At 39.8% G+C, this 22,252-nt stretch overlaps 1 protein-coding gene across 9 annotated transcripts in view; it reads left to right on the top strand.

Moving 5' to 3' along the window:
• pcnx1 (pecanex 1) overlaps positions 1-22,252 on the top strand; it is a 201,923-nt gene that overhangs the window by 163,206 nt on the left and 16,465 nt on the right. For all 9 annotated transcript variants that reach the window (XM_052031356.1, XM_052031302.1, XM_052031293.1 and 6 more), the window contains 7 exons: positions 1,874-1,932; positions 5,627-5,842; positions 7,912-8,165; positions 11,878-12,108; positions 13,535-13,635; positions 16,453-16,603; positions 20,288-20,518. In XM_052031356.1, the coding sequence (XP_051887316.1) occupies positions 1,874-1,932; positions 5,627-5,842; positions 7,912-8,165; positions 11,878-12,108; positions 13,535-13,635; positions 16,453-16,603; positions 20,288-20,518 (1,243 nt within the window). The remainder of the gene's footprint in view (positions 1-1,873; positions 1,933-5,626; positions 5,843-7,911; positions 8,166-11,877; positions 12,109-13,534; positions 13,636-16,452; positions 16,604-20,287; positions 20,519-22,252) is intronic.

Here is a 22,252-nt window from a genome sequence, read left to right as displayed (position 1 = left end):
TTGTTCGATCCCTTCCCTCCTCTCTCCTCTCTTTATCCAACCTCCTCCTTCTGCTCCTCCACTCTTTGCCTGACCCCCCTCCCTCTGCTCTCTTCTCCTCTCTCTCTTTTCTCCTCTCTCTCTTTTCTCCTCTCTCTCTCTTTTCTCCTCTCTCTCTTTTCTCCTCTCTCTCTTTTCTCCTCTCTCTCTTTTCTCCTCTCTCTCTCTTTTCTCCTCTCTCTCTCTTTTCTCCTCTCTCTCTCTTTTCTCCTCTCTCTCTCTTTTCTTCTTCTCTCTCTCTCTTTTCTCCTCTCTCTCTCTTTTCTCCTCTCTCTTTTCTCCTCTCTCTCTTTTCTCCTCTCTCTCTTTTCTCCTCTCTCTCTCTTTTCTCTCCTCTCTCTCTCTTTTCTCTCCTCTCTCTCTCTCTTTTCTCTCTCTCTCTCTTTTCTCTCCTCTCTCTCTCTTTTCTCTCCTCTCTCTCTCTCTTTTCTCTCCTCTCTCTCTCTCTCTTTTCTCTCCTCTCTCTCTCTCTCTTTTCTCTCCTCTCTCTCTCTCTTTTCTCTCCTCTCTCTCTCTCTTTTCTCTCCTCTCTCTCTCTCTCTTTTCTCTCCTCTCTCTCTCTCTTTTCTCTCCTCTCTCTCTCTCTTTTCTCTCCTCTCTCTCTCTCTTTTCTCTCCTCTCTCTCTCTTTTCTCTCCTCTCTCTCTCTTTTCTCTCCTCTCTCTCTCTCTTTTCTCTCCTCTCTCTCTCTCTTTTCTCTCCTCTCTCTCTCTCTTTTCTCTCCTCTCTCTCTCTCTTTTCTCTCCTCTCTCTCTCTCTTTTCTCTCCTCTCTCTCTCTCTTTTCTCTCCTCTCTCTCTCTCTTGTCTCTCCTCTCTCTCTCTCTTTTCTCTCCTCTCTCTCTCTCTTTTCTCTCCTCTCTCTCTCTCTTTTCTCTCCTCTCTCTCTCTCTTTTCTCTCCTCTCTCTCTCTCTTTTCTCTCCTCTCCCTCTTCCCCTGCCCCTTCTTGGTTCTCCTTCTACCACTGCTGTTTCACCAAAAAGTCCTTTCCCAATCCTCCACCTCCCTGTCCTACCTAGACTTGCATTCAGTTTTTAATTCAGGAGCATTTCCCAGAGTGTTTCACAAATTATGGCCAATGCATTTGATTTATGTGAACGATAGAAACCCTGTCCCTAACACTATTAATAGCAGAGTAGGTGGCAAGAGCTCCTATTTCACTTTTTTTTGAAGTTAATCTACATTTGTCAGGAGTATTTTGACTGAGGAATCAAAGGGTACTAGTTTTGGGTATGAAAGTTCTGGATGAAGCAACTTGATGTTCAACTATAGCAGGAAGCGAAGTTCCTTGGTTGTTGTGCCTCAGCTATTACATCAAAAGAGCACTTTTTCCTTGACAAAAGTAATGTTTTTCCTCAATTTTGCTCATTGGCCATCCCTAAATCTCCTAAATTGGGAGATGATGACAAATCAAGGACAGTTCTCTGTCAGGCCACATTGATCATTCCTTGTGGCTCATCATGCATACGACTTTTATGGCCAGCAAATAGACGATTCATCAATTCAAACTGTATTTGAAACTTGGTAGCACAAGGCCAAGTTTGTCTCTTTCACTTTTCTGATGCCAGGCTTCTCTTGATGCCACTCTATTGGGGATTGTATGGATAGTTCTGGCTCCTGTGGTTTATGTCATCTTCCCTTCCCTCTCAGAGAGCTCCTAGCTGTACTCTTACCTGTGATTACAGTTTTTAAGAAGGAGTTTTGAGGGTTATGGATCCAAACCCTACACCTTTACTCTGCTGCAACTGACTTAATAAATCATCGTTGACTGCTTCAATTTTATTTTGTGTTAATTTAAATTAACATTTATTGTGTTAACTTAAATTTATTTTGCAGCACAAAGCGGGTGGATCATTCAAATACCAGGTTGGCATCCCAGCTTGATAGAAACCCAGGTAGGATACACAGATATTCTTTTCAGAAAGTAACTGCTATAATACAGGTCCCTCCCAGTTTACAAATGCCTGACCCATGTACAGCCCGTACATCTGAACCAGCGTTTGGGAAGCCAGCAAGATGGATTTGCCGGCTGCTGCAGGGCCAAAGGCATTTTCTGCTGGAATGGAACTCGGTTCAAGGCCATATTTCCAACTTGTGAACTGTATGAATTATGAACAATTCACAGGAACGGAAACCTGCTGTAACCTGGGGAGGACCTGAAATGCAACTCAAACTAAATCTTCATTATATAGTCAAATTATGAAGGTATTTTATGTCTGAATAGATAATGTAGCATAATTTGTATAAATGTTAACTGCATTGTGTTGCAGTAGTTTGTTTACTTCATGGTTATAAAATTGTAAAAAAATGTTGTTGATTCCCATTAAATTCACTTAGGAAATCAACCCTTCATTTTGTCTATCTTTTGTTTGGAGACTTTCACCCAAAAACATTTTTTTTCCTTCTAGATTCCAGAAAACTTGTCCTTTCTATCTTTCATTTGGTATAGATTTTCTAGATTCCGACCTCAAATCTGAATGCAAGCAGGCAATTTGGCCTTCAAGGCTGCTTTGCCATTTATTTAGATCATAGTGGACCTGCATTTCCTTCATTCCAAATGTCTGTTCATCTCAGTCTCGAAAGTTTCAATTTCCCTAACAATCATGTAATTTTGTGGGAGAAATTTCAGATTTCTGTGAGCTTTTTATGGAAAAAATGCTTACGAATTTTCTTCTTAATTGATCTAACTCAGTTCTTAAAGATTTATGTTCCCTTGTTCTTGTTTCCTTAGAACAATAGAACTACTTTATCTCTCTACGAAATGCCTTTAATCACTGATCTTCTACCCTCAAGGAATTCAAACCTAGCAACCTGCACTCGAAATCTGGTCCTCTAAATTGTAGGATCTTTCTGATAAAAGAAAGCAGTTCTCAAATCATGTTTTACCCCCACTTTTAATTCCAAACATCCCTGACTTCTCCCTTTGTCCAAAAAAAAAGTCAAGGTGATTGGTGAAATTTTTTGTTTACAAATAGTGGGTGAAGTGTTCAGAATAGATTCTTAGTCCAATTCAGTTGGATTAAGTATCAATCATCCTATGTATTTAATGTTACTAATTACTTTGCTCATTTGGAACCTCAATCTTACTACAGGCAATGGTGGAACAGTACCAAACGTGCACTTTAAGAACCGTTGCCAGTTTTTCTTAGGACACTCCAAAAAAAAATCTGGGTATTGCTTTGTATATGACATTTCTGCATTGCAGTACTGGGTGATGTGTGTTCACCAAAACAGGAAAACATTTTCCCATACTTAAAAAAAAATTGCAAATTTTAAATCTTGGTTCAAATATGTTAAATGACCTACAATAAAATTTTCAAATAAAATATGTTGTTCATAAGATATACCTTCATAAACATGCCTGGGAGCAGCAGCTAGTCAGTGCATTTTTTTTTTCACCCTTGGAACCCGAGTTCAAATTTATTCAAGCTAATTCAATCTAAGTCAAATTTCAATGAAAGCTGTTAAGGTCTTAAGTATAGTACAGGCAATTCCAATCTCATTTCTAGTGGTGTATTGTGGCTAACCTCAGGCTATAAAGATTACTGGTGCAGGAAATAAGAATATTGGATTAAAGAGTGCTATTGTGAGATTGCAATTCAGATGCATTCCAGGAATAGAATAGAGAAAGTTCTTCAACTTTATACCACATTGCAATTCACCATTTTGTGCTTGATGTTGAAATGAATTGTTTGTTTGGTGAGTGTCACTTTGATCACATCCCTCAACTTCTTGCATATCTTTTTCTTTCCGTTCCCACCAGTTCATTTTCCATGCTTCTTACAGCACCTAAAATAGTCTGAACCAAACTTCTCTATTACCCTGAAAGATATAATTGGCAGAATTTTTTATGTGTTCCGAGGCAAAGATTATCTGCTTCTATTACCACAGCACTGTTTCCCTCTTTACCTACCTTATTTTCTCATTGCCAAACTCAACTAATGAAAACCATAGACCACTACAGCACCGAAAACAGGGCATTCGGTCCTTCTAATCTGTGCCGAAACGTTATTCCGCTAGTCCCATTTACCTGCACCCAGTCCATAACCCTTCAGACCTCTCCCGTCCATGTATCTATCCAATTTATTCTTAAAACTCAAGAGTGAGCCCGCAATTACTACATCAGATGGCAGCCCGTTCCATACTCCCACCACTCTTTGAGTGAAGAAGTTCCCCCTAATGTTCCCCCTAAACCTTTTCCCTTTCACCCTAAAGCCATGTCCTCTCATACTTATCTCTCATAATCTAGGTGGAAAGAGCCTACTCGCATTAAATAGTGTCTTTGTTGGTTTCCAGCTTGCCTGAAATTCCGCAGGTATCCTTTTGTTCACATGTAGTGTTCTCTTGTTCTCGTATACTGACCTGACCCCAGTCCCTTAACAACGGGTTTATGCATCTTTCTATTCTCCTGCCAGAACTTGCCCTATCATTATTAATTAGATGTGGATGTCATTCTGGAAGTAATAATTTACTCTTTGAAACATGTTCTTCACCAAACGCCAGTCAGTCCTCTCATTAATTAACATTTTCTTTAATAAATTGTGTTTCTTTCATGAATTAAGATGTCGGTCTGACTTAAGAGTTTCAGGGACATCTGTAGGACATGCATTTCCTCACCTCATGTCCTCATGAGTTGAGTTCCCAATCCCAGCCGTGCTGCTGTGGAAAAGTTGAGGAGGGTGTAGATAGTTTAGCACAATGGGCAGTCAGATGGAGTTGAGAAATGGAAAATTAAAAATAAGGAAAGAATGTCTTAAATGCTAAGACTTCATAAACAGCACAGGTGCAGAAATATCATAATTTGAAAATGCATGTGTTTTAATAAGCATTGAGGCAGGTTTGCTTGAGGATTCTGCAAGAGAGCAGGGAAGTTACTATGGGATGAGAGGAAGCAGCATTTTTCTTGGATGTTAAAGCAAACAATATAATTCTGTTCCGTTACTGAACTAGTCTTCTGAGAATTCACAGCATATTTAATGAGTACACATTGATGCACACATTGCTGCATTAGTTTACTCACTCGTGTGAAATTATTCTATTTTCTGTTTTAATAAAGACACTTTTCAACAGGTTTGTTGAAACAATATATAAGGAAATGTAGTCCTGGTGCTTCAGCATTCATTTCTGAAATAAACTCCATTTGCTACCTATTTGCATATCATGTCTTCTGCACTTTTCTGTAACAGCATGGCTGTGATTGGGAGCATGGATTATGGAAGATATGGGAAGTGATTTCAGTACAGCTGCTGAATGATGAAACTGCAAGCAAGAACATCAAAGATCTGTTTTACAAATTATCATTGTATTTGAAACTGCCTTACAGCTTAAAATCATCATTTTGTATTCCTGTGTGTATCTCTGGCTTCTCCACACTCTCTGATTCATTATGAATGAAGAGTTTTTGTGCTGGTTATTTACATGTCTGGTATTTGGGTTGTTCCAATGTGAAATTGCTTTGGACTCTTAATTTAAAAAAATGATATTATGTCTTGGCAGCAATGAAAGGATTGTAACTTTTTGAAGGATTTTCGGAAATATAATCACAGCGTATGACATGTTGCCTTTAACAGTGTCTATCATGTTTTGTAGGCTCAGATGACAACAACCTGAATTCCATCTTTTATGAGCATTTGACGAGATCTCTGCAGCACAGCCTCTGTGGGGACCTGATGTTGGGACGCTGGGGCAATTTCAATACTGGGGATTGCTTCATTCTTGCCTCTGACTACCTCAATGCACTGGTTCACCTTATAGAAATAGGAAATGGCCTGGTCACCTATCAGCTGCGGGGATTGGAGTTTAGAGGTGAGAGACCAACCACCTGTTTGAAAATTGCTCAAATCCTAGGGTTTTCTCTCTAATTGATGAGCAAAAGGCAATGGGCTAGAAATTTTAACACATGGCTAATCCATTATTTCCAGATTACCATACCGAAATGCAATTGGGCACTGGCAGGTGTGAATTGCAGATCTGTGATTTCTGTTTTAGGTGGGCACCGAATGATATAATTTGACAGGCAACACTTCATTTGACAGTTTTTACTTGAAAATTAAGCATGTTCTGAGGTGTTCGTATTGCTGGTGCTCTCAGAAAAATAATATTGTGCTACCCAGGTCCCAACCAGTGCTGGGTCACCACTCCAAGCTCTCCTTCATGGTATGGCACTCTATATCACGACTGTACTGCCTCTTCCATTGCTCCCCCCACCCTGCACCAAAATTTCAATTAAATATGATAAATAAGCCTAGTGCCTGCCTCTTCCCCTCTCAACTTGATGCCTGACCAAGGCACTAATTCAACCCTGACCAGTGCCTTTGATTGATCCCTGTTATAACTGGCCTTTTCTCTCCCCAGAGTATCTTTCCTTCCAACGCTCTGTAATGATATGTGTCTAGCCTCATTTGAATTTTGCTGTGGAGTGCCAGGACCAAAATTGTTGTTGGTGTGCCACGCAATGAACCTTTTAACATTTCTCTCTTGTTGCCAATGGATTTCAAGGCAAATACCTATTTTCCTATCCTTGCATTAGTGAGTGCTGCAATTTTGATGTTGGTCTTTAAGAGCAGAGTTCTTTCAAAATAAGTTTAAATTGGAAGTTCCTTTCATTTCTCATTTTCTTTCTCTGACTATGATGCGGGGGCACTTCTGCGAGGCTACATCATGAGAACCAGCAGGCTACTCAGTATTGCAGAGCTGGAGGAGAGTGACACAATTGAGCTCATTCTTGTTTATACCTCACTTTTGTTCTGCTTCTTACATACACAGCACACTACACTGGTGCCCTGGCTGAGATTATCTGACTGAATTTAAAAACATGGAATCAAACTTGGTATCATTTTATTTCCTTTTTGTGATGCAATGTGAATTCATATGGATCCTGGACAAATGGATGCATTGATTCTTTCTGCTTTAGCATGTTATTGAATTGTAAATCATCTGGAAGGAAAATTGTGGTTACGTAGAACCTTTCACACAAAGTGTACAGAAATGCTTAGAGTGGTAATTGAGATAATTTGGTAGGTAGTTTAAGTACTGCAAGATCCCAGAAAGAGAGGAATTACCTGGTTATTGTTTTAGGGAATGGGTATGGATAAGGATAACTATGAATTGACAAAGAGAACTCTCCTTGGAATATTACCAGGAAATCTGGAACAACTACATGAGATGCCAAATAAAGTCATGGCCATTCAGTAGGCCATTTCTGAAAGAGAGTCTGTCCTGCACTAAAGTGCCAAAAATTATTATATGTTAAAGCTTCTGGTCTATGACTTGAGCTCGTGTCCATGTCCAAAGAGAACAGTGTTAGTTCAGAGGCCAGACGACATCAGAGTGCAGACCATGTCAACCAGTAAAATGTAAGCATGCATGTAAAGCTAGAGCTGGGGCCCTAAGAATAAATAGGACTGACCACTGCAGCATTATGCTACACAGATGAGAATTTATCAGATGCAGATTCACCTCAATGCTAAAGGAGTTGATCTCATTGTGAAGAGCTAAACTCAGGGAAGGAAATATTTGCCAAGGGCACTGATCCTTTCTGGCAAGCTTGAGTGTATGGTTTTTGGGTAGGATTGGAGTGAACTTGAATTTGATATCTCATATCTGGTTAAATAGCCAGCATTGAGTGCTGTAAGCCTGTCGTTAGGGCTTTTGAAGTTCATTGGCGACAGGTAAGAGATGTTAAAGGGTGATTGCATGGAATACCCACAACAATTTTGGTCCTGGCTCTCCACAGCAAAATTCAAATCAGGCCAGAGGCATGTCATTATGGAGTATGAGAAGGAAAGCATTAAGGAATGATGGGTTGGGGCTAAGAATATAGTCAATCCTTTAATTATTTTAACGAATGCCATGATCATCCCTCTTTCTTGCAGGCACCTACTGTCAACAGAGGGAGGTGGAAGCAATCACAGAAGGGGTTGAGGAAGATGAGGGATTCTGCTGTTGTGAGCCAGGTCACATTCCTCACATGTTGTCTTTTAATGCCGCTTTTGGTCAGCGCTGGCTCGCTTGGGAAGTTCTGGTCACCAAGTACGTGCTGGAGGGCTACAGCATAACTGATAATAGTGCTGCTTCCATGCTGCAAGTGTTTGATTTGAGAAAAATCCTCACAACTTATTATGTTAAGGTAATGTATTCAACCGTTCTGCAAATTATCATCGACTAATAGAGGATTGCATTGAACTTTTTAACCTTACTCGGGTTGTATTGAATGGTATGTAGTAGCTGCAATAAACCCATTTTTAGAGTGTCTATAGTTCTAGGGATTTTCAGTTGTCAATCCAGGATGGTGGAACACAGGTTTAATACTTTCAGTGCATGAAAAGTTTTATTAAATGTAACTGTTTTGTTGTTTATTCCATATCTCTTGGTCCAAGCAACTGGTCTGCCACTTCTCTCTGGTAGTATGTCACAAGGCCCACTCCTGGGTCTCATAACACTTTAGTTAGCATTTTACTTTCCATTGCTTCTTCCAGGCAAGATAGATTTGAAGTTAATTGAGGCAGACCTTATTCAGTTGACTTCGCAAGGTAAAATTTCCCTTGGGAGAATACGCAGATTAAGGGCACCCATATCACGCACCCTCTTGCAGTGTTCAGCCAACGTTTGCTTTTCTTTAGTGTTAAACAAACTGCTTGGAATGGGAGCAGGAAGGGCTTGGGAAAAACTAAGATTAAATCACACAAACACAATAGTGATACAAAGCACCTTCAGTGACAGGATTAACTGGTCACTTGCCATGGTGATCAGAGAGTCTGAAGTTTTGATTAGTTGTTAGTCCTTCCTTCTCAAATAAAATTTGTGTAATGATGAGGGTGAAGCTGGAGATCCAGCCTCAAAAGAGAGACCTGGGAAGAAGGAGCACAGTATTCTGATCAATTAGGTCAGAAGCATTTCCCAATTGCAGTTCTGTAGCAGCTAGTAAGTTAGTTTATACAGCACTAAGTTGGAGAGCATTAAGGAAAAGTGTGCAGTCCTTTCATTATGAGATCTCTTAAATCCAGTCAGTACCACTGTGTCTGCTTTGTGGTCTGAGCAGCTTCATCCCTTCTATCTATGACAGAAAAATGCTATAGTTTTCGTGTAAGTTTTTAATAATTTGACAGAATCTATGAGGCTGAAAAGGGCTTTTGTGGCTGATGGAAGAAATTCTGCTATAATACAATGTGGATTACTCTCAGAAGTTGGATCTTGCTCTGTTTCTATTGAGAAATTTCAGTCCAGTTTTTTTTGTCCTTTTTTTTGAAATTTTCTTTTTAGTTTGGTTTGATTATTTACAATTTTTTTATTGATTTAGGGATTTTTTTTCTTTCTTATATACACAATAAATCTTTCTCTTTCCTTTCTTTTATATTATATTTATCTACTAAGAGATCGTGAGAACTAAAGTTTTTTTTTATATTTTATTATTCCTTATGATTATCTATGCCATGATTGTTCTCTTGATCTCTTTGTATTACAAGTACAATCATTGATGTTACATATTAATCTGTATTAATTTGGAAACTAATAAAAAGATTGAAAAAGAAAAGATGTTGGATCTTAGAGTAGTTGCAGTTTCACTCTGCATTTGGTTAAGCTTTATTGAAACTGGGAGTACTTGGTGCTGGCATGTGATTAGTAGCAGAGTGTTAAAGTTACGGAAATAATTTATCCATTAAAATAATAAAAATATAATAGTACACAATGACAGTAGACAGTGACTACATTTTATACAGCAAATTGAAGAATTCTGTATTTACTCAGGTGAGAGAGCAATCAGGAATGTATCTTTCTGATGTAACAATTTTCTTTGTATGTTTACATTTATGTTCACAAGAGAACATAATGTAAAGTATTGGTATTGGTTTATTATTGTCACTTGTACCGAGGTACAGTGAAAAGCTTGTCTTACAAACCGATCGTACAGGTCAATTCATTACACGGTGCATTTACATTGATTCAGTACAGAGTGCATTGATGTAGTACAGGTAAAAACAATAACAGTACAGAGTAAAGTGTCACAGCTACGGAGAAAGTGCAGTGCAATAAAGTGTGAGGTCACAACAAGATAGATCGTGAGGTCATAGTCCATTTCATTGTATAAGAGAACTGTTCAATAGTCTTATCACAGTGGGGTAAAAGCTGTCCTTAAGTCTGGTGGTACGTGCCTTCAGGCTCCTGTATCTTCTACCCGATGGAAGAGGAGAGAAGAGAGAATGTCCCAGGTGGGTGGGGTCTTTGATTATGCTGGCTGCTTCACCAAGACAATGAGAGGTAAAGATAGAGTCCAAGGAGGGGAGGCTGGTGTCCGTGATGCGCTGGGCTGTGTCCACAACAGTCTGCAGTTTCTTGCGGTCCTGGGCAGAGCAGTTGCTGTACCAAGCTATGATACATCCAGATAGGATGCTTTCTGTGGTGCATCTGTAAAAGTTGGTGAGAGTCAAAGGGGACAAACCAAACTTCTTTAGCTTCCTGAGGAAGTAGAGGCGCTGGTGAGCTTTCTTGGCCGTGGCATCTACGTGACTTGACCAGGACAGGCTGTTGGTGATGTTCACTTCCAGGAACTTGAAGCTCTCAACCCTCTTGACCTCAGCACCATTGATGTGGACAGGTGCATGTACACCACCCCCTTTCCTGAAGTTAATGACCAGCTCTTTTGTTGATATTGAGGGAAAGGTTGTTGTCATGACACCATTCCACTAAGCTCTCTATTTCCTTCCTGTACTCCGACTCATTGCTGTTTGAGATATGGCCTACAACGGTGGTGTCATCTGCAAACTTGTAGATGGAGTTAGAGCAGAATCTGGCCACACAGTCATGAGTGTATAGGGAGTAGAGTAGAGGGCTGAGGACGCAGCCTTGTGGGGCACCAGTGTTGAGAATAATTGTGCCGGAGGTATTGCTGCCTATCGAGCGTAATCATGTGGAAGTGAATAATCAACAGTGAAATTATGTCAAGAACTAGAGACATAGGGGAATTTTTATTTCAAGTTTTTCTTGGTTATAGTTCTTTTCATTTGGGAGTATTCAGGAGCTGAACTGTAAAAACTCAGCAACATAGCATTAACATGCAGTTTTGACAAACAGCAGGATGTGTGTCAAGTCAACTGGATCTTGCTGAGATATTTTCAACTGTGCCGCATCTGGGAGAGCTCCAAACACTTCTCATTGAAAGACAGAGCCCATCTCTGACTGTATTTACATTAGTGCTGATGAGAGCCTTGGCAGGGACCGTCATACTGGTCAGAGCATAGCAAACAAGGATCGTGGGAGATGGGGGAGAAAAAAACAATAGAATAAAATCAGTTAATAAGTCTGGAGCAACAAGATGGCTGAGTGTTTAGATGGTGAAAGAGTCTATGGCAAGTCAATGCTTTATTAAGATAAAAGTCTGATTAATCCAGCAGTCATGGGACATAGGTGGTGCCAGACTAGCAGGTTTTCTGTACGATTGAATGATACTCCTATTACTACCCAAACACACTTTTTTTCCACATGTTACACAGTTGTGTAATTTTCCCAGCGAGTCTGGTGAGTTTAAAGGGAGTGACAAATATATTAGCACTCTGGATCCTGGCTCTGGCTGCAAACCCACCTGCATTCATGACCCCTGCTGTTCCAGCCCTCGGCCCTGTCTCCAGCTGCATACCCAGCCCAGTCTGGCCACACTCTGATCTCCACTCACATTCTGGATTAATGAACGAATTATCATGAGTTCTGAACTATTGGATGCTAGATTATCAGGGTTTAACTGTTTGGGATGATTATTGTTAATTTGAATAGCTGTTGTTCTATGGGAAAAGTTATAGGCATATAACTTCAATTGTTTCACCTTCTGTTGTTTTGTTTGCACCCAGAGCATCTTATTCTATGTAACAAGTTCTCCCAAGCTGGAGGAGTGGCTTGCAAATGAAACAATGCAGGATGGGCTTCGAGCATGTACGACCCATAATTATGTGGACGTGGATCCCACCTTTAATCCCAACATCGACGAGGACTATGATCACAGGCTGGCTGGTGTATCAAGAGAGAGTTTCTGTGGGGTTTACCTAAATTGGATCCAGTACTGTTCTTCGCGAAGAGAAAAGGTATTGGCTACCGTACCTGCCTGGCTGAGAAGTGGATTTGGTAGTAGCTTTCAAAACCAAATTGGATAAAAATTGACAGAGATCATTTGCAAGGGGAGGAAGGAAAAGGCAGGAGAAACAAAGGACTGCAGATACTGGAGTCTAGATGAAAAACACAATGATGCTGGAGGAACTCAGCAGGCCAGGCAGCATCCGTGGAGAAAATCTATTGACCGCCTGCTTTTCTCCATGGATGCTGCCTTGCCTGCTGACTTCCTCCAGCATCATAGTGTTTTTCATCAAGGAAATAGCCACATGAATGAATGAATGATAGAGAAATGGAGGGCTATGTGGGTGCAAAGGGTTAGATAGATCTTAGAGAAGAATAAAATGTTGGCACAACTTTGTGGGCCGAAGGGCCTGTACTGTGTTGTAATGTTCTATGTTCTAAAAGGCAGGATGTTGACTAACTGGATTGCCCTTAAAAATGGCTGGTGCTGCCAATGGGATGAGAGGCATATTTCTGTGGTGTACCATACCACGATTCTGTAATCAGCATTTCCCGGTCAAAAAGTCATGGCTTGTGTGATTCTCTGGCCTTTCTTTCTACTCATTTTCTGTGTATCCATGATTCACTGGGCAAGGTTCCTTGAATTTCAACCATAGCAGAACAGTGTACAAAGTGTGAGGTGGCTTTGGCTCTTCAGTGCACTGCTAGGGTTATTTGAAAATAAATAGCCCTGTTTTCAGATACTACTACTTTCTGTGTAATTAGTCATGGTTAACTATTTTTTCAGTTGCCAGAAGTGCACAAAGATGCAAAGCTTTTAATATTGTGGATGGTTAGAAATGCTATACAGTGACATAGCTGCTGGTGGTTTTCCTTTTGAAAATGTTGGACTTGAGTTACATGTGCAGTTGCTGTTTGAATTCAGCTGCAATTATTGAACAAATTTATAATTGGGATTCCAGACTTTAGTCCTGTATGCATTGAGAGCTGCATGCAACAACCTGTTGACTAAATTATGTGGCCAATATGGAAATTATAAAACCCCTAGATATTTCCCAATGCCTTATTTGTAATTATTTCAATGTAGTTTGCAAAATGGCTCCCAAAATAATAGGTCTTATAGTGAAAAAGAGAAGTGTGAAATGACAAGATTTAAAGCTTGATAGTATTAAATTGATGCATTCTGGTCGATGAGCAGTGGAGTATTAGACAGCAATACAATAAAGTACATAATTAACATACTTTTTAAAAATATAATCTTTCTTTAATAACCTCATGAGGCAGTCTTTCTTGCATGTTTTAGCATCTTGTAGTTCAATAATAGGATTTCCACTTTCACCTCATGCTGATATTTTCTTGATTAAAGTGCTCCTTGGTGGCTGTCTGTGAATTTATGCGATGCATGTACTCATAATTTCTTTCTCTTAATGTTTTCAGCCCTTGTCTTCAGAGAGAGACTCTCCATTGGTGATTCTGTGCTATGGGCTCAGTGTGCTGGGGAGGAGAGCTCTTGGGACAGCTTCCCACCATATGTCCAGGTACTCATTTAATGATAGATTATGCACTAATGCTGGAATTCTGCCGATCAAATGTACATTCATAATTTTAAGTGCAAGTGGTTGTTACTGAAATTACTGGAGGACTAAGACGCAGTTGTCACACACTAGTTGTAATGATAAATATTTGATAAGCTCCAGCTACAGCAGGTTTATTACCTAATCCTTGGCTTGCTTCCAGATGTGGTAATTAGGAGTCAAACAATATTGTGGAAAAACTTAGATTTCAGAATTTAGAATAAGTTAGGAAAGAGACTGTGGTGCCACAATTAAGTGGTAATTCATTAGAAAAAGAAATTGACCCCAGAAATCCAGCAAAGTGCTATTCCAATTATTTAAAAGATGTTTCATTTCAAATTATTTTGAATTGTTCAGTTGAAACTGCTCAAAATGCTGACCAATTAGTTTAAAGCTAACATCTGCGGAAGGAGAAGCGGTTAATGTTTCAGATCCAAGAACCTTTGTCAGAACTGGGAAAAAAGTTATTTTTCAGTGGGGGAGGAATGTGTAGAACAAAGGGAATACCTCTGATAGGGTGATCCAAATTTCTTAATGGGGGACAGTTACCAGCGTGTTAAGCCTCTTTGTGCGTGTAATGTGTTGAAAGCAGGCTGTAGGACATGCCTAGCAGACCAGACTACACAAATAGAATAAGAAAAACTGAGCTAACATGATAACAAGCTGAAATGGCCAGTCCTAACATGGACAGGAAGAATGAGTGAGCTATCTAAGATGGAGGATTAGATACTGAGTCTAGAAGGCTGCGACATGCCCAAACAGAAGATGAGGTGGTGTTCCTCGAGCTTGCGTTGGGCCCTTTTGTAACAGTACGGGAGGCCACAGATAGACATGATGGAGTAGAAGTGGGATCGTGAGATGGGAAGTACACAGGGGGACTGAGCTGGGTATGGTTAGAAATGTTATAAGTTGACTTAACGACTGAAGAGTTGAGTCCTACCTCCAGCCTGCAGCCACCGTCTTCTGTCGATCCCTACGTGTTTCCATCTGATATTATAGACTGCTGCTTTTAGGAAATGGGGCTATCCTGAAGGTTCTGCCCCAGTCCCACAGTTTTGCTGGAAAATTGGCTTTCTGTAAGGTCAGGTGAACAGCTAATTTCTTTTCAGATATAGGAAGTCCCATACTAAGTAAGACTGTGAGCAGCTGTTTGTGTGGCAAGCAGCCAGACAGAAGTGAACATGGGTTGCAGGGAAGGCTGTGCGGATGGGCTGGATGGATCCAATCTACGTGTTGGACATGGCCCATGTCCTGGATGTTGTGCATCACAGATTTAGGGGTTGACTGGGCATAGGTGGAAGGTGGTTCCACTGAGATCAAAGTTTTCCAACTTACACTAATAATTTGTTTGGGAATTGGGCGAGCAATTTTGAAGTATGTTGTAAACACCAAATTGGGATGTTTAGTTAATGCAAAGGAATAATGGAACAATATTCAAGAAAAAATAACTTGTAGAATGGCATACTAATTAGAAAAGAAATTTCAATGGATTTGAAATGCTACTTTTTTTGGTCAGTGACCCAGATTGATTGGATATTGAAAGTGCATAGCATGGAAGAGCCGGGGGATTAGTAGATACGATGACACAGTTTGCTAAAAAAAAATCAATGCTGGTTAATAATTTCATGTTTAAAAAAAATGAGCAGAAGGCAAGATAAGAGTTTAAAAGATATCAGTCCTTCATTTTTGTGAACTTCAGTAGAAAAGATAATCAGGAAAGCATACTAAAATATGTGGATGCCAGCTGCTCCTGTATATCATGTGCTTATCTTAAATATTAGAATTCCACTAGTAATTGAAATAAGGCTTGAGCTGAGATTTTGCGATAGAGGAAATGAGATTTTACAACAGAGTCTTGCTGTGCAGTCTCTCCCAAGAGAGAACTCTCTGCTAAGGTTTTCCAAAGGAAGATGGCACTTATCGCTATCAGGGTTCTATATCTTTAGTTCTAATTAAGAACCTCAAAAATGCTGCCACAAGAGTGATGTTACCTAAATCATATCACCTTTGTGATCATGGTCTTCACAATGTGTTCACTGCACAGTGGCTGCTATATTTAAAATGTCTGCTTCAGAACGAATTCTTTTTACCCACTTGGTTTATCAAAAACAAAATGGAATATGAAATAAAACAGGTGAAGGTTAGAAATAGCAAATTTTTGAAATATGTGAAGAGCAAGTATAGCTAATTTCAAATTGATGGATGCTATCATCTGTTTGACTCCATAAAGTGTTTTGACACGACAACTGGAATACCGAGAGCCTTTGTATCCACACAAGTATATTCTAAAATTTTAACCTGATTTTCATCTTTTAAATTCTGATGGACCTGCCAGCATTTCCTCTGTCAGTATCCTTTTTAAGACTTGACAAACTGCAATAGCTGAGAGCCAGTCACTTTTTGCCAGAATGCCAGAACCAGCATTCCTTTTTGACTTCTCAAGTATCTGGCTGTCATTATCCATTTGTATTTCTCTTTTTACTGCCTCCATTTCCCCATCTCTGCACCTATATTGTCATTTGTTTTGAAATGGCAGGGTCTACAGCTTCTTAGACTATACAAAAGCAATAGTGGATTTAGAAAACATTTCTTGGGCTTTGCATTACAATGTAGATGTAACCAAGGACCTAATACGAAGGAGGAATTAAATATATCTTCACAATTTAGTATTAAGCATCAGTGCTCAATTGCATTGTACCTATTACAATCTTTTTGTGAGATTTATTGACGGTCATTTCTTAAATGTAACAGATGATGAAAATCTCACGTGTTTCTTTTCAGCAACCTCGAATCTTTCCTGTATGGTCTGCATGCATTGTTCAAGGGAGATTTTCGAATATCCTCTGTTCGGGATGAGTGGATATTTGCTGATATGGAGTTGCTGAGAAAAGTGGTAGTTCCTGGAATACGAATGTCCCTTAAGCTCCATCAGGTAAACGTGAGACTTTTGTGCAGAAGTTTTAATTAGTGGCCGTCATGACCTACAGGAAGTTGGTTTTCTGTATCCAGGCAAATAATGCTGAATAACCAGATAAATCTTTAATTCTGACCTTTAACTCTTTATTAAAAATGGATGATTGAAACTTGATTTGGCTTCTCTAAATGTCTTGTACCAACCAGTTCAAATCAAAATAAGTTTAACCAATTAACCCTTGATGGGACAACCTCCAAGTTGGTGAGCAAGTCAATTAATTCTTTATTGCCAAATGATCAAAGTAAGAAGCTGGGACATGAGTCATGTGCTGAACATAACTTGCTACAAATCACCCCACTTAATGTTAAGGTCAAGTGTACACAGATGCTTAATAGACATGGATAAATAATAGAAGTTAACTTGTATTTTGGCAACAAATCATTGGCGGCAAAAGCAGGACAGGTAGGGCATTGATAAATGCTGAATATTAACTGGAGTGGTAAGGGAAGTCTGAGGTTATGAATCTGTAAGAAACCTTTAAGAATAATTTTATTGATTGTTCATTACTTATTGCCTTGGACTGCCAGTTCTTCAAATACTCCTGGTTTGAACTTAGATGTAGAGCTCTCTATTCCTTCAACTATCATCAATTGTTCAAATTCTAATTAGATTACATATCCATTAGCCCTACTTTGCCTCCTATTCTTTTAGCTAATTTCCTACTCATTTCCTTTAAATATTGGTAGGTGGGCAAACAATCCCTAACAATGTAACACTTAAAGTTATGTGATCCTGTCTTTTATGATTTTGAAGCTTTGATGCATATGTTCCAATTTTTATTTGTGAGAATTTTTAATAAATGTATTTGCTCAGATAACATTTAAGCTGCTAGATTCCAGGGCCCCTTTGAACTGATGCCTGACAACACAGGCCTTTGAAAACAGAAGGTTTCAGCATGGAAATCATTATTTCTTTTTGGGGATCTGTCGTCATGGGCAGTGGTAAGCAGTGCAGATTCTGGCAGTGACGTGGCAGTCATCCAAGATGAGCTAATAAATTTTATTGCATTTTTTGCAGCTTTGGTTCACAGTTTCCTAGTAGTCATTTGTGGGAAATGCAGTTGCTTCTAAGAGTTGCAGGCTTACTCTGGCACACATATTGTGGCTGGCAAATATTACAAATGTTGATGTAATGCTTGATTAAATATTCTTAAAACTTATCTCAAATAATCAGCACAATCAAGAAATACACAATTTGCCACAAGATTGTATTTATTGAAGCATTAACTATGTTGTGATCAGAAATTGCCTGGAATATTCCCAGTTGTAACAAGATATATTAAAGGATTTATTTGAAATATGGTATTGATTTGAGCAGGAAATATCTAGTCAACCTTTTCAAACCTTTCATCAAGTTGCTGCATGTAATTTGAAAACTAGTAGTACTAAATCTGTTCAATTTTATGAAGGTAAGAATTACAAAATCCATTTATTTGATTTTTCATCAATGCCACTTTTTTTATGGGTTTTTGGCTTTTTGATGGTGTAATTCATAGAAACATGTAGCACAGAAACAGGCTTTTTTGACCCAACTGGTCTATATGAACCATGATGCTAATCTACTGTAATGCCATTTTGCCTGCATTAGGCCCATATTCCTCTGAAGTACATGTCCAAACACCTTTTAAATGTTGTAATTGGTTCTGCCTCTTTGGAGCTTGTTCCAGATATTCACCACTCTCTGTGTGGTAAAACCCACCCCTCAGATCTCCTTTAAATGTCTCCCTTCTCACCTTAAACAGTGCCCTCTACCTCTGTACTCCCCTGCCCTGGGAGAAAGATTCTGATTATCTATCCTATTTCTTCACACTTGTTTGGATTAAATTCCATTTACTGTTGCTTTGCCCAACTTTCCAGCTGATTTATATCCTGCTACATCCTTAGACAACTTTCTTCACTATCTACCAAATCCTCCAATTTTCGTGTTGTCTCCAAGCTACCTGCATTTTGATCCAAATCATTTATATATTACAAAGACCAAAGGTACAAGTACTGATCCCTGTAATGATCCATTTGTTATGGATTTCCAGTCATAAAAACACTCATTCACCACTACCCTCTGCCTCTGATCACCAAGCCAATTTTGGATCCAGTTTTGCCTTAATCTTCTGGATAAGCCTACCGTACAAGACTTTGTTAAAAGCCTTATTAAAGTAAACCACATCTATCGCTCTACCTATATCAATTTTCTTAGTTACCTTCTCAAAAAAACTCGATCAGATTTGTGACACATGATCTCTCCTGCACAAAACCATGCTGACTCCTAATCATTCCCTGCCTTTCGAAGTGAACATGAATCCTGTCCTTCAGAATCTTCTCCAACAACTTCCCTACCACTGATGCAAGACTCACCGATTTGTAGTTTCAAGGCTTATCCTGTGAACAAGGTGACAACGGTAGCTATCCATGGGGTGTTATAGCTTGATGCTAAGTATGGAGAAAAAATTTGGTGAACTTCCCTGTATAAAATTCAGAAACCTTGAACTGCCTGTAAAATAATTGCAACATATAGATGTTTTACTTTCTTGTTTTTAAAATAAATGTGAGCTTTTGAAATAGAACAGGTAGATAATATGGTTGGTTAGAAAGGCAGGTGGGGTACTGACCTTCATTAGTCAGGGCACTGAATACAGAAGTAGGGAGGTTATAAATATCTAACTTTATAAAACCTTGGTCTGTCCTTGGCTAGAGTATTTCATGCAGTTCTGGTCGCCATGCTATAGGAAGAATGTAATAGTGCTGGAGAGGGTGCAGAGGAGATTCACCACGTTGTTACGTGAGATGGAGCAGTTCAGCTGTGAGGAGACAGTGGACAAGTTAGGTCTGTTTTCCCAGGGAGCAGAGGAGGATAAGAGGGGACGTGTTTGAAGGGTATAGATCAGAGACTTTTCCCCATGTCAGATGTAGATAATACTAGAGACATAGATTTAGGATGAGGGAGAAGAAATTCAGAGGAGATTTGAGCAGGACCACCTTCATCCAGATAGTACTAAGTACCTGGAATGCACTGCCTGAGACAATGGTTGAAGCTGGGTTGCTGACAGTATTTAAGAAGTGTCCAGATGAGCACTTGAATTGCTGAGGCCTAAAAGACGATGGACCAAATGCTGGGAGATGGGATGAATATAGGAAGGTGCCCAGTGTCTGGCATGAACACGAATGGCCTGTTTACATGCTGTACAATTCTATGAATCTATGAGAACAACTACATAAAATGGCAGAACATTTTGTTCAAGGTAACTTCAATTTATCTGCTCAAAAAAAGTTTGAAAAAAAATATACCCTGATAAGAAAACAACTGAGTGGCTGCATTTATTTGGTTATCCATTTTTACTTTGTTGAGATAGGAGCAGGTATATCTAGACTGGCTTCAAGGCTGGTCTGATGTCACAATGTGAACTGTAGTCAACAGAACCATTATGAATTATTACAAATCACCATACTATTAGTGGACAAATAGTCTTTCAATGAAGACAATAAAGAAACACAATACATTTTATTAGTCAGTGAAGAGCAAAATTATATGCCGAATAGACCTTGCTGTCTCTTTCAGTCCTGGCCCCAATGCTAACCGGTACTTCTATTATTTAAATGGTTTTGTAAAACTAGCTTTGCTTTGAGTTCAACCTGTTTATCTCTTTAGGATCACTTCACCTCGCCTGATGAATACGATGATCCAGCGGTGCTGTTTGATGCCATAACATCCCATGAACAGAACTTGGTCATAGCTCATGAAGGAGACCCTGCCTGGCGAAATGCGGTGCTCTCGAACTCTCCCTCACTGTTGGCACTACGACATGTTATGGATGATGGGACCAATGAATATAAAATCATCATGTTGAACAAGCGATATCTTAGCTTTCGAGTTATTAAGGTGCTTTGCTTTGAGGTTACATTATTATATCAAGTGCCTTGAATAGTTGTGGGCATTATGCAACCCACAGTGCTTTGGTGTATATACTGCCCAGAAGACCCACCAACAACGGGTTCATTTTCAGTTTCATGCCTCAAATGTATAGCAATTGCACAAGTGAGCTGTAAGATCTTGCTGGTGACCCGTGCATTTGAAAATAGTTTATAGCTGACATGAAATACTTTTAAAATTTGATCTTATGGCCAGAGTTACCAACTTCAGAAAACACATCTTCTTTGGGAGTGTTTTTGTGCTGCCCCTCACCTGGTCTGCTGAAATCTGCTAAGAAACCTCCGAGTAGAGTAATAAGAGTTTCTACCAATGTCTTGAATAACAAGAAAATGTAGTGGTTGTAACCTTGGCGTTCAGGATTGGCCTGGCATCGTCATATTTCCAGAAGTGATCCCAGAGGAAGGGCTCAAAACTGACTTGCTACCTCCATTTACTCCTCTTGCACTCACTACCCTAAATGAGTTTAATGATTCCTCTTGCTAAAACGGGCATTTTGTGTTCAAGATTAACTGGGCAACTTGTGAAAGCCACAAAGATTGTCATGTGTGATGGAGACAATTTGCGAAAGACTAGATTTATATCAGAGAGTGCTGTTAACACCAGACTCCTTGTTTAACATCAGCAGTACTTCTAGCAGTGTAAACCACTATTTTGGTATTGATTTATTATTGTCACTTGTATCGAGGTACAGTGAAAAACTTGTCTTACAAACCAATCGTACAGGTCAATTCATTACACAGTGCAGTTACATTGAGTTAGTACAGAGTGCATTGAAGTAGTACAGGTAAAAACAATAACAGTACAGAGTAAAGTGTCACAGCTACAGAGAAAGTGCAGTGCAATAAGGTGCAAGGTCACAACAAGACAGATCGTAAGGTCATAGTCCATCTCATTGTATAAGGGAACCATTCAATAGTCTTATCACAGTGGGGTAGAAGCTGTCCTGAAGTCTGGTGGTACGTGCCCTCAGGCTCCTGTATCTTCTACCTGATGGAAGAGGAGAGAAGAGAGAATGTCCCGGGTGGGTGGGGTCTTTGATTATGCTGGCTGCTACACCAAGACAACGAGGGGTAAAGACAGAGTCCAAGGAGGGGAGGCTGGTGTCCGTGATGCGCTGGGCTGTGTCCACAACTCTCTGCAGCTTTTTGCGGTCCTGGGCGGAGTATTTGCTGTACCAAGCCGTGATACATCCAGATAGGATGCTTTCTATGGTGCATCTGTAAAAGTTGGTGAGAGTCAAAGGGGACAAACCAAATTTCTTTAGCCTCCTGAGGAAGTAGAGGCACTGGTGAACTTTCTTGGCTGTGGCATCTACATGATTTGACCAGGACAGGCTGTTGGTGATGTTCACTCCCAGGAACTTGAAGCTCTCAACCCTCTCAACCTCAGCACCATTGATGTAGACAGGGGCATCTACACCGCCCCCTTTCCTGAAGTCAATGACCAGCTCTCTTGTTTTGTTGACATTGAGGGCAAGGTTGTTGTCATGACACCATTCCACTAAGCTCTCTATCTCCTTCCTGTACTCCAACTCATTGCTGTTTGAGATACGGCCTACGACGGTGGTATCATCTGCAAACTTGTAGATGGAGTTAGAACAGAATCTGGCCACACAGTCATGAGTGTATAGGGAGTAGAGTAGAGGGCTGAGGACGCAGCCTCGTGGGGCACCAGTGTTGAGAA

This window comes from Pristis pectinata, chromosome 1 (assembly GCF_009764475.1).
Source record: "Pristis pectinata isolate sPriPec2 chromosome 1, sPriPec2.1.pri, whole genome shotgun sequence".
In the NCBI taxonomy this organism is placed as follows: Eukaryota; Metazoa; Chordata; class Chondrichthyes; order Rhinopristiformes; family Pristidae; genus Pristis; species Pristis pectinata.
The sequence above is the reverse complement of the archived record's forward strand: the minus strand, read 5'-3'. Positions and strand labels throughout refer to the sequence as shown.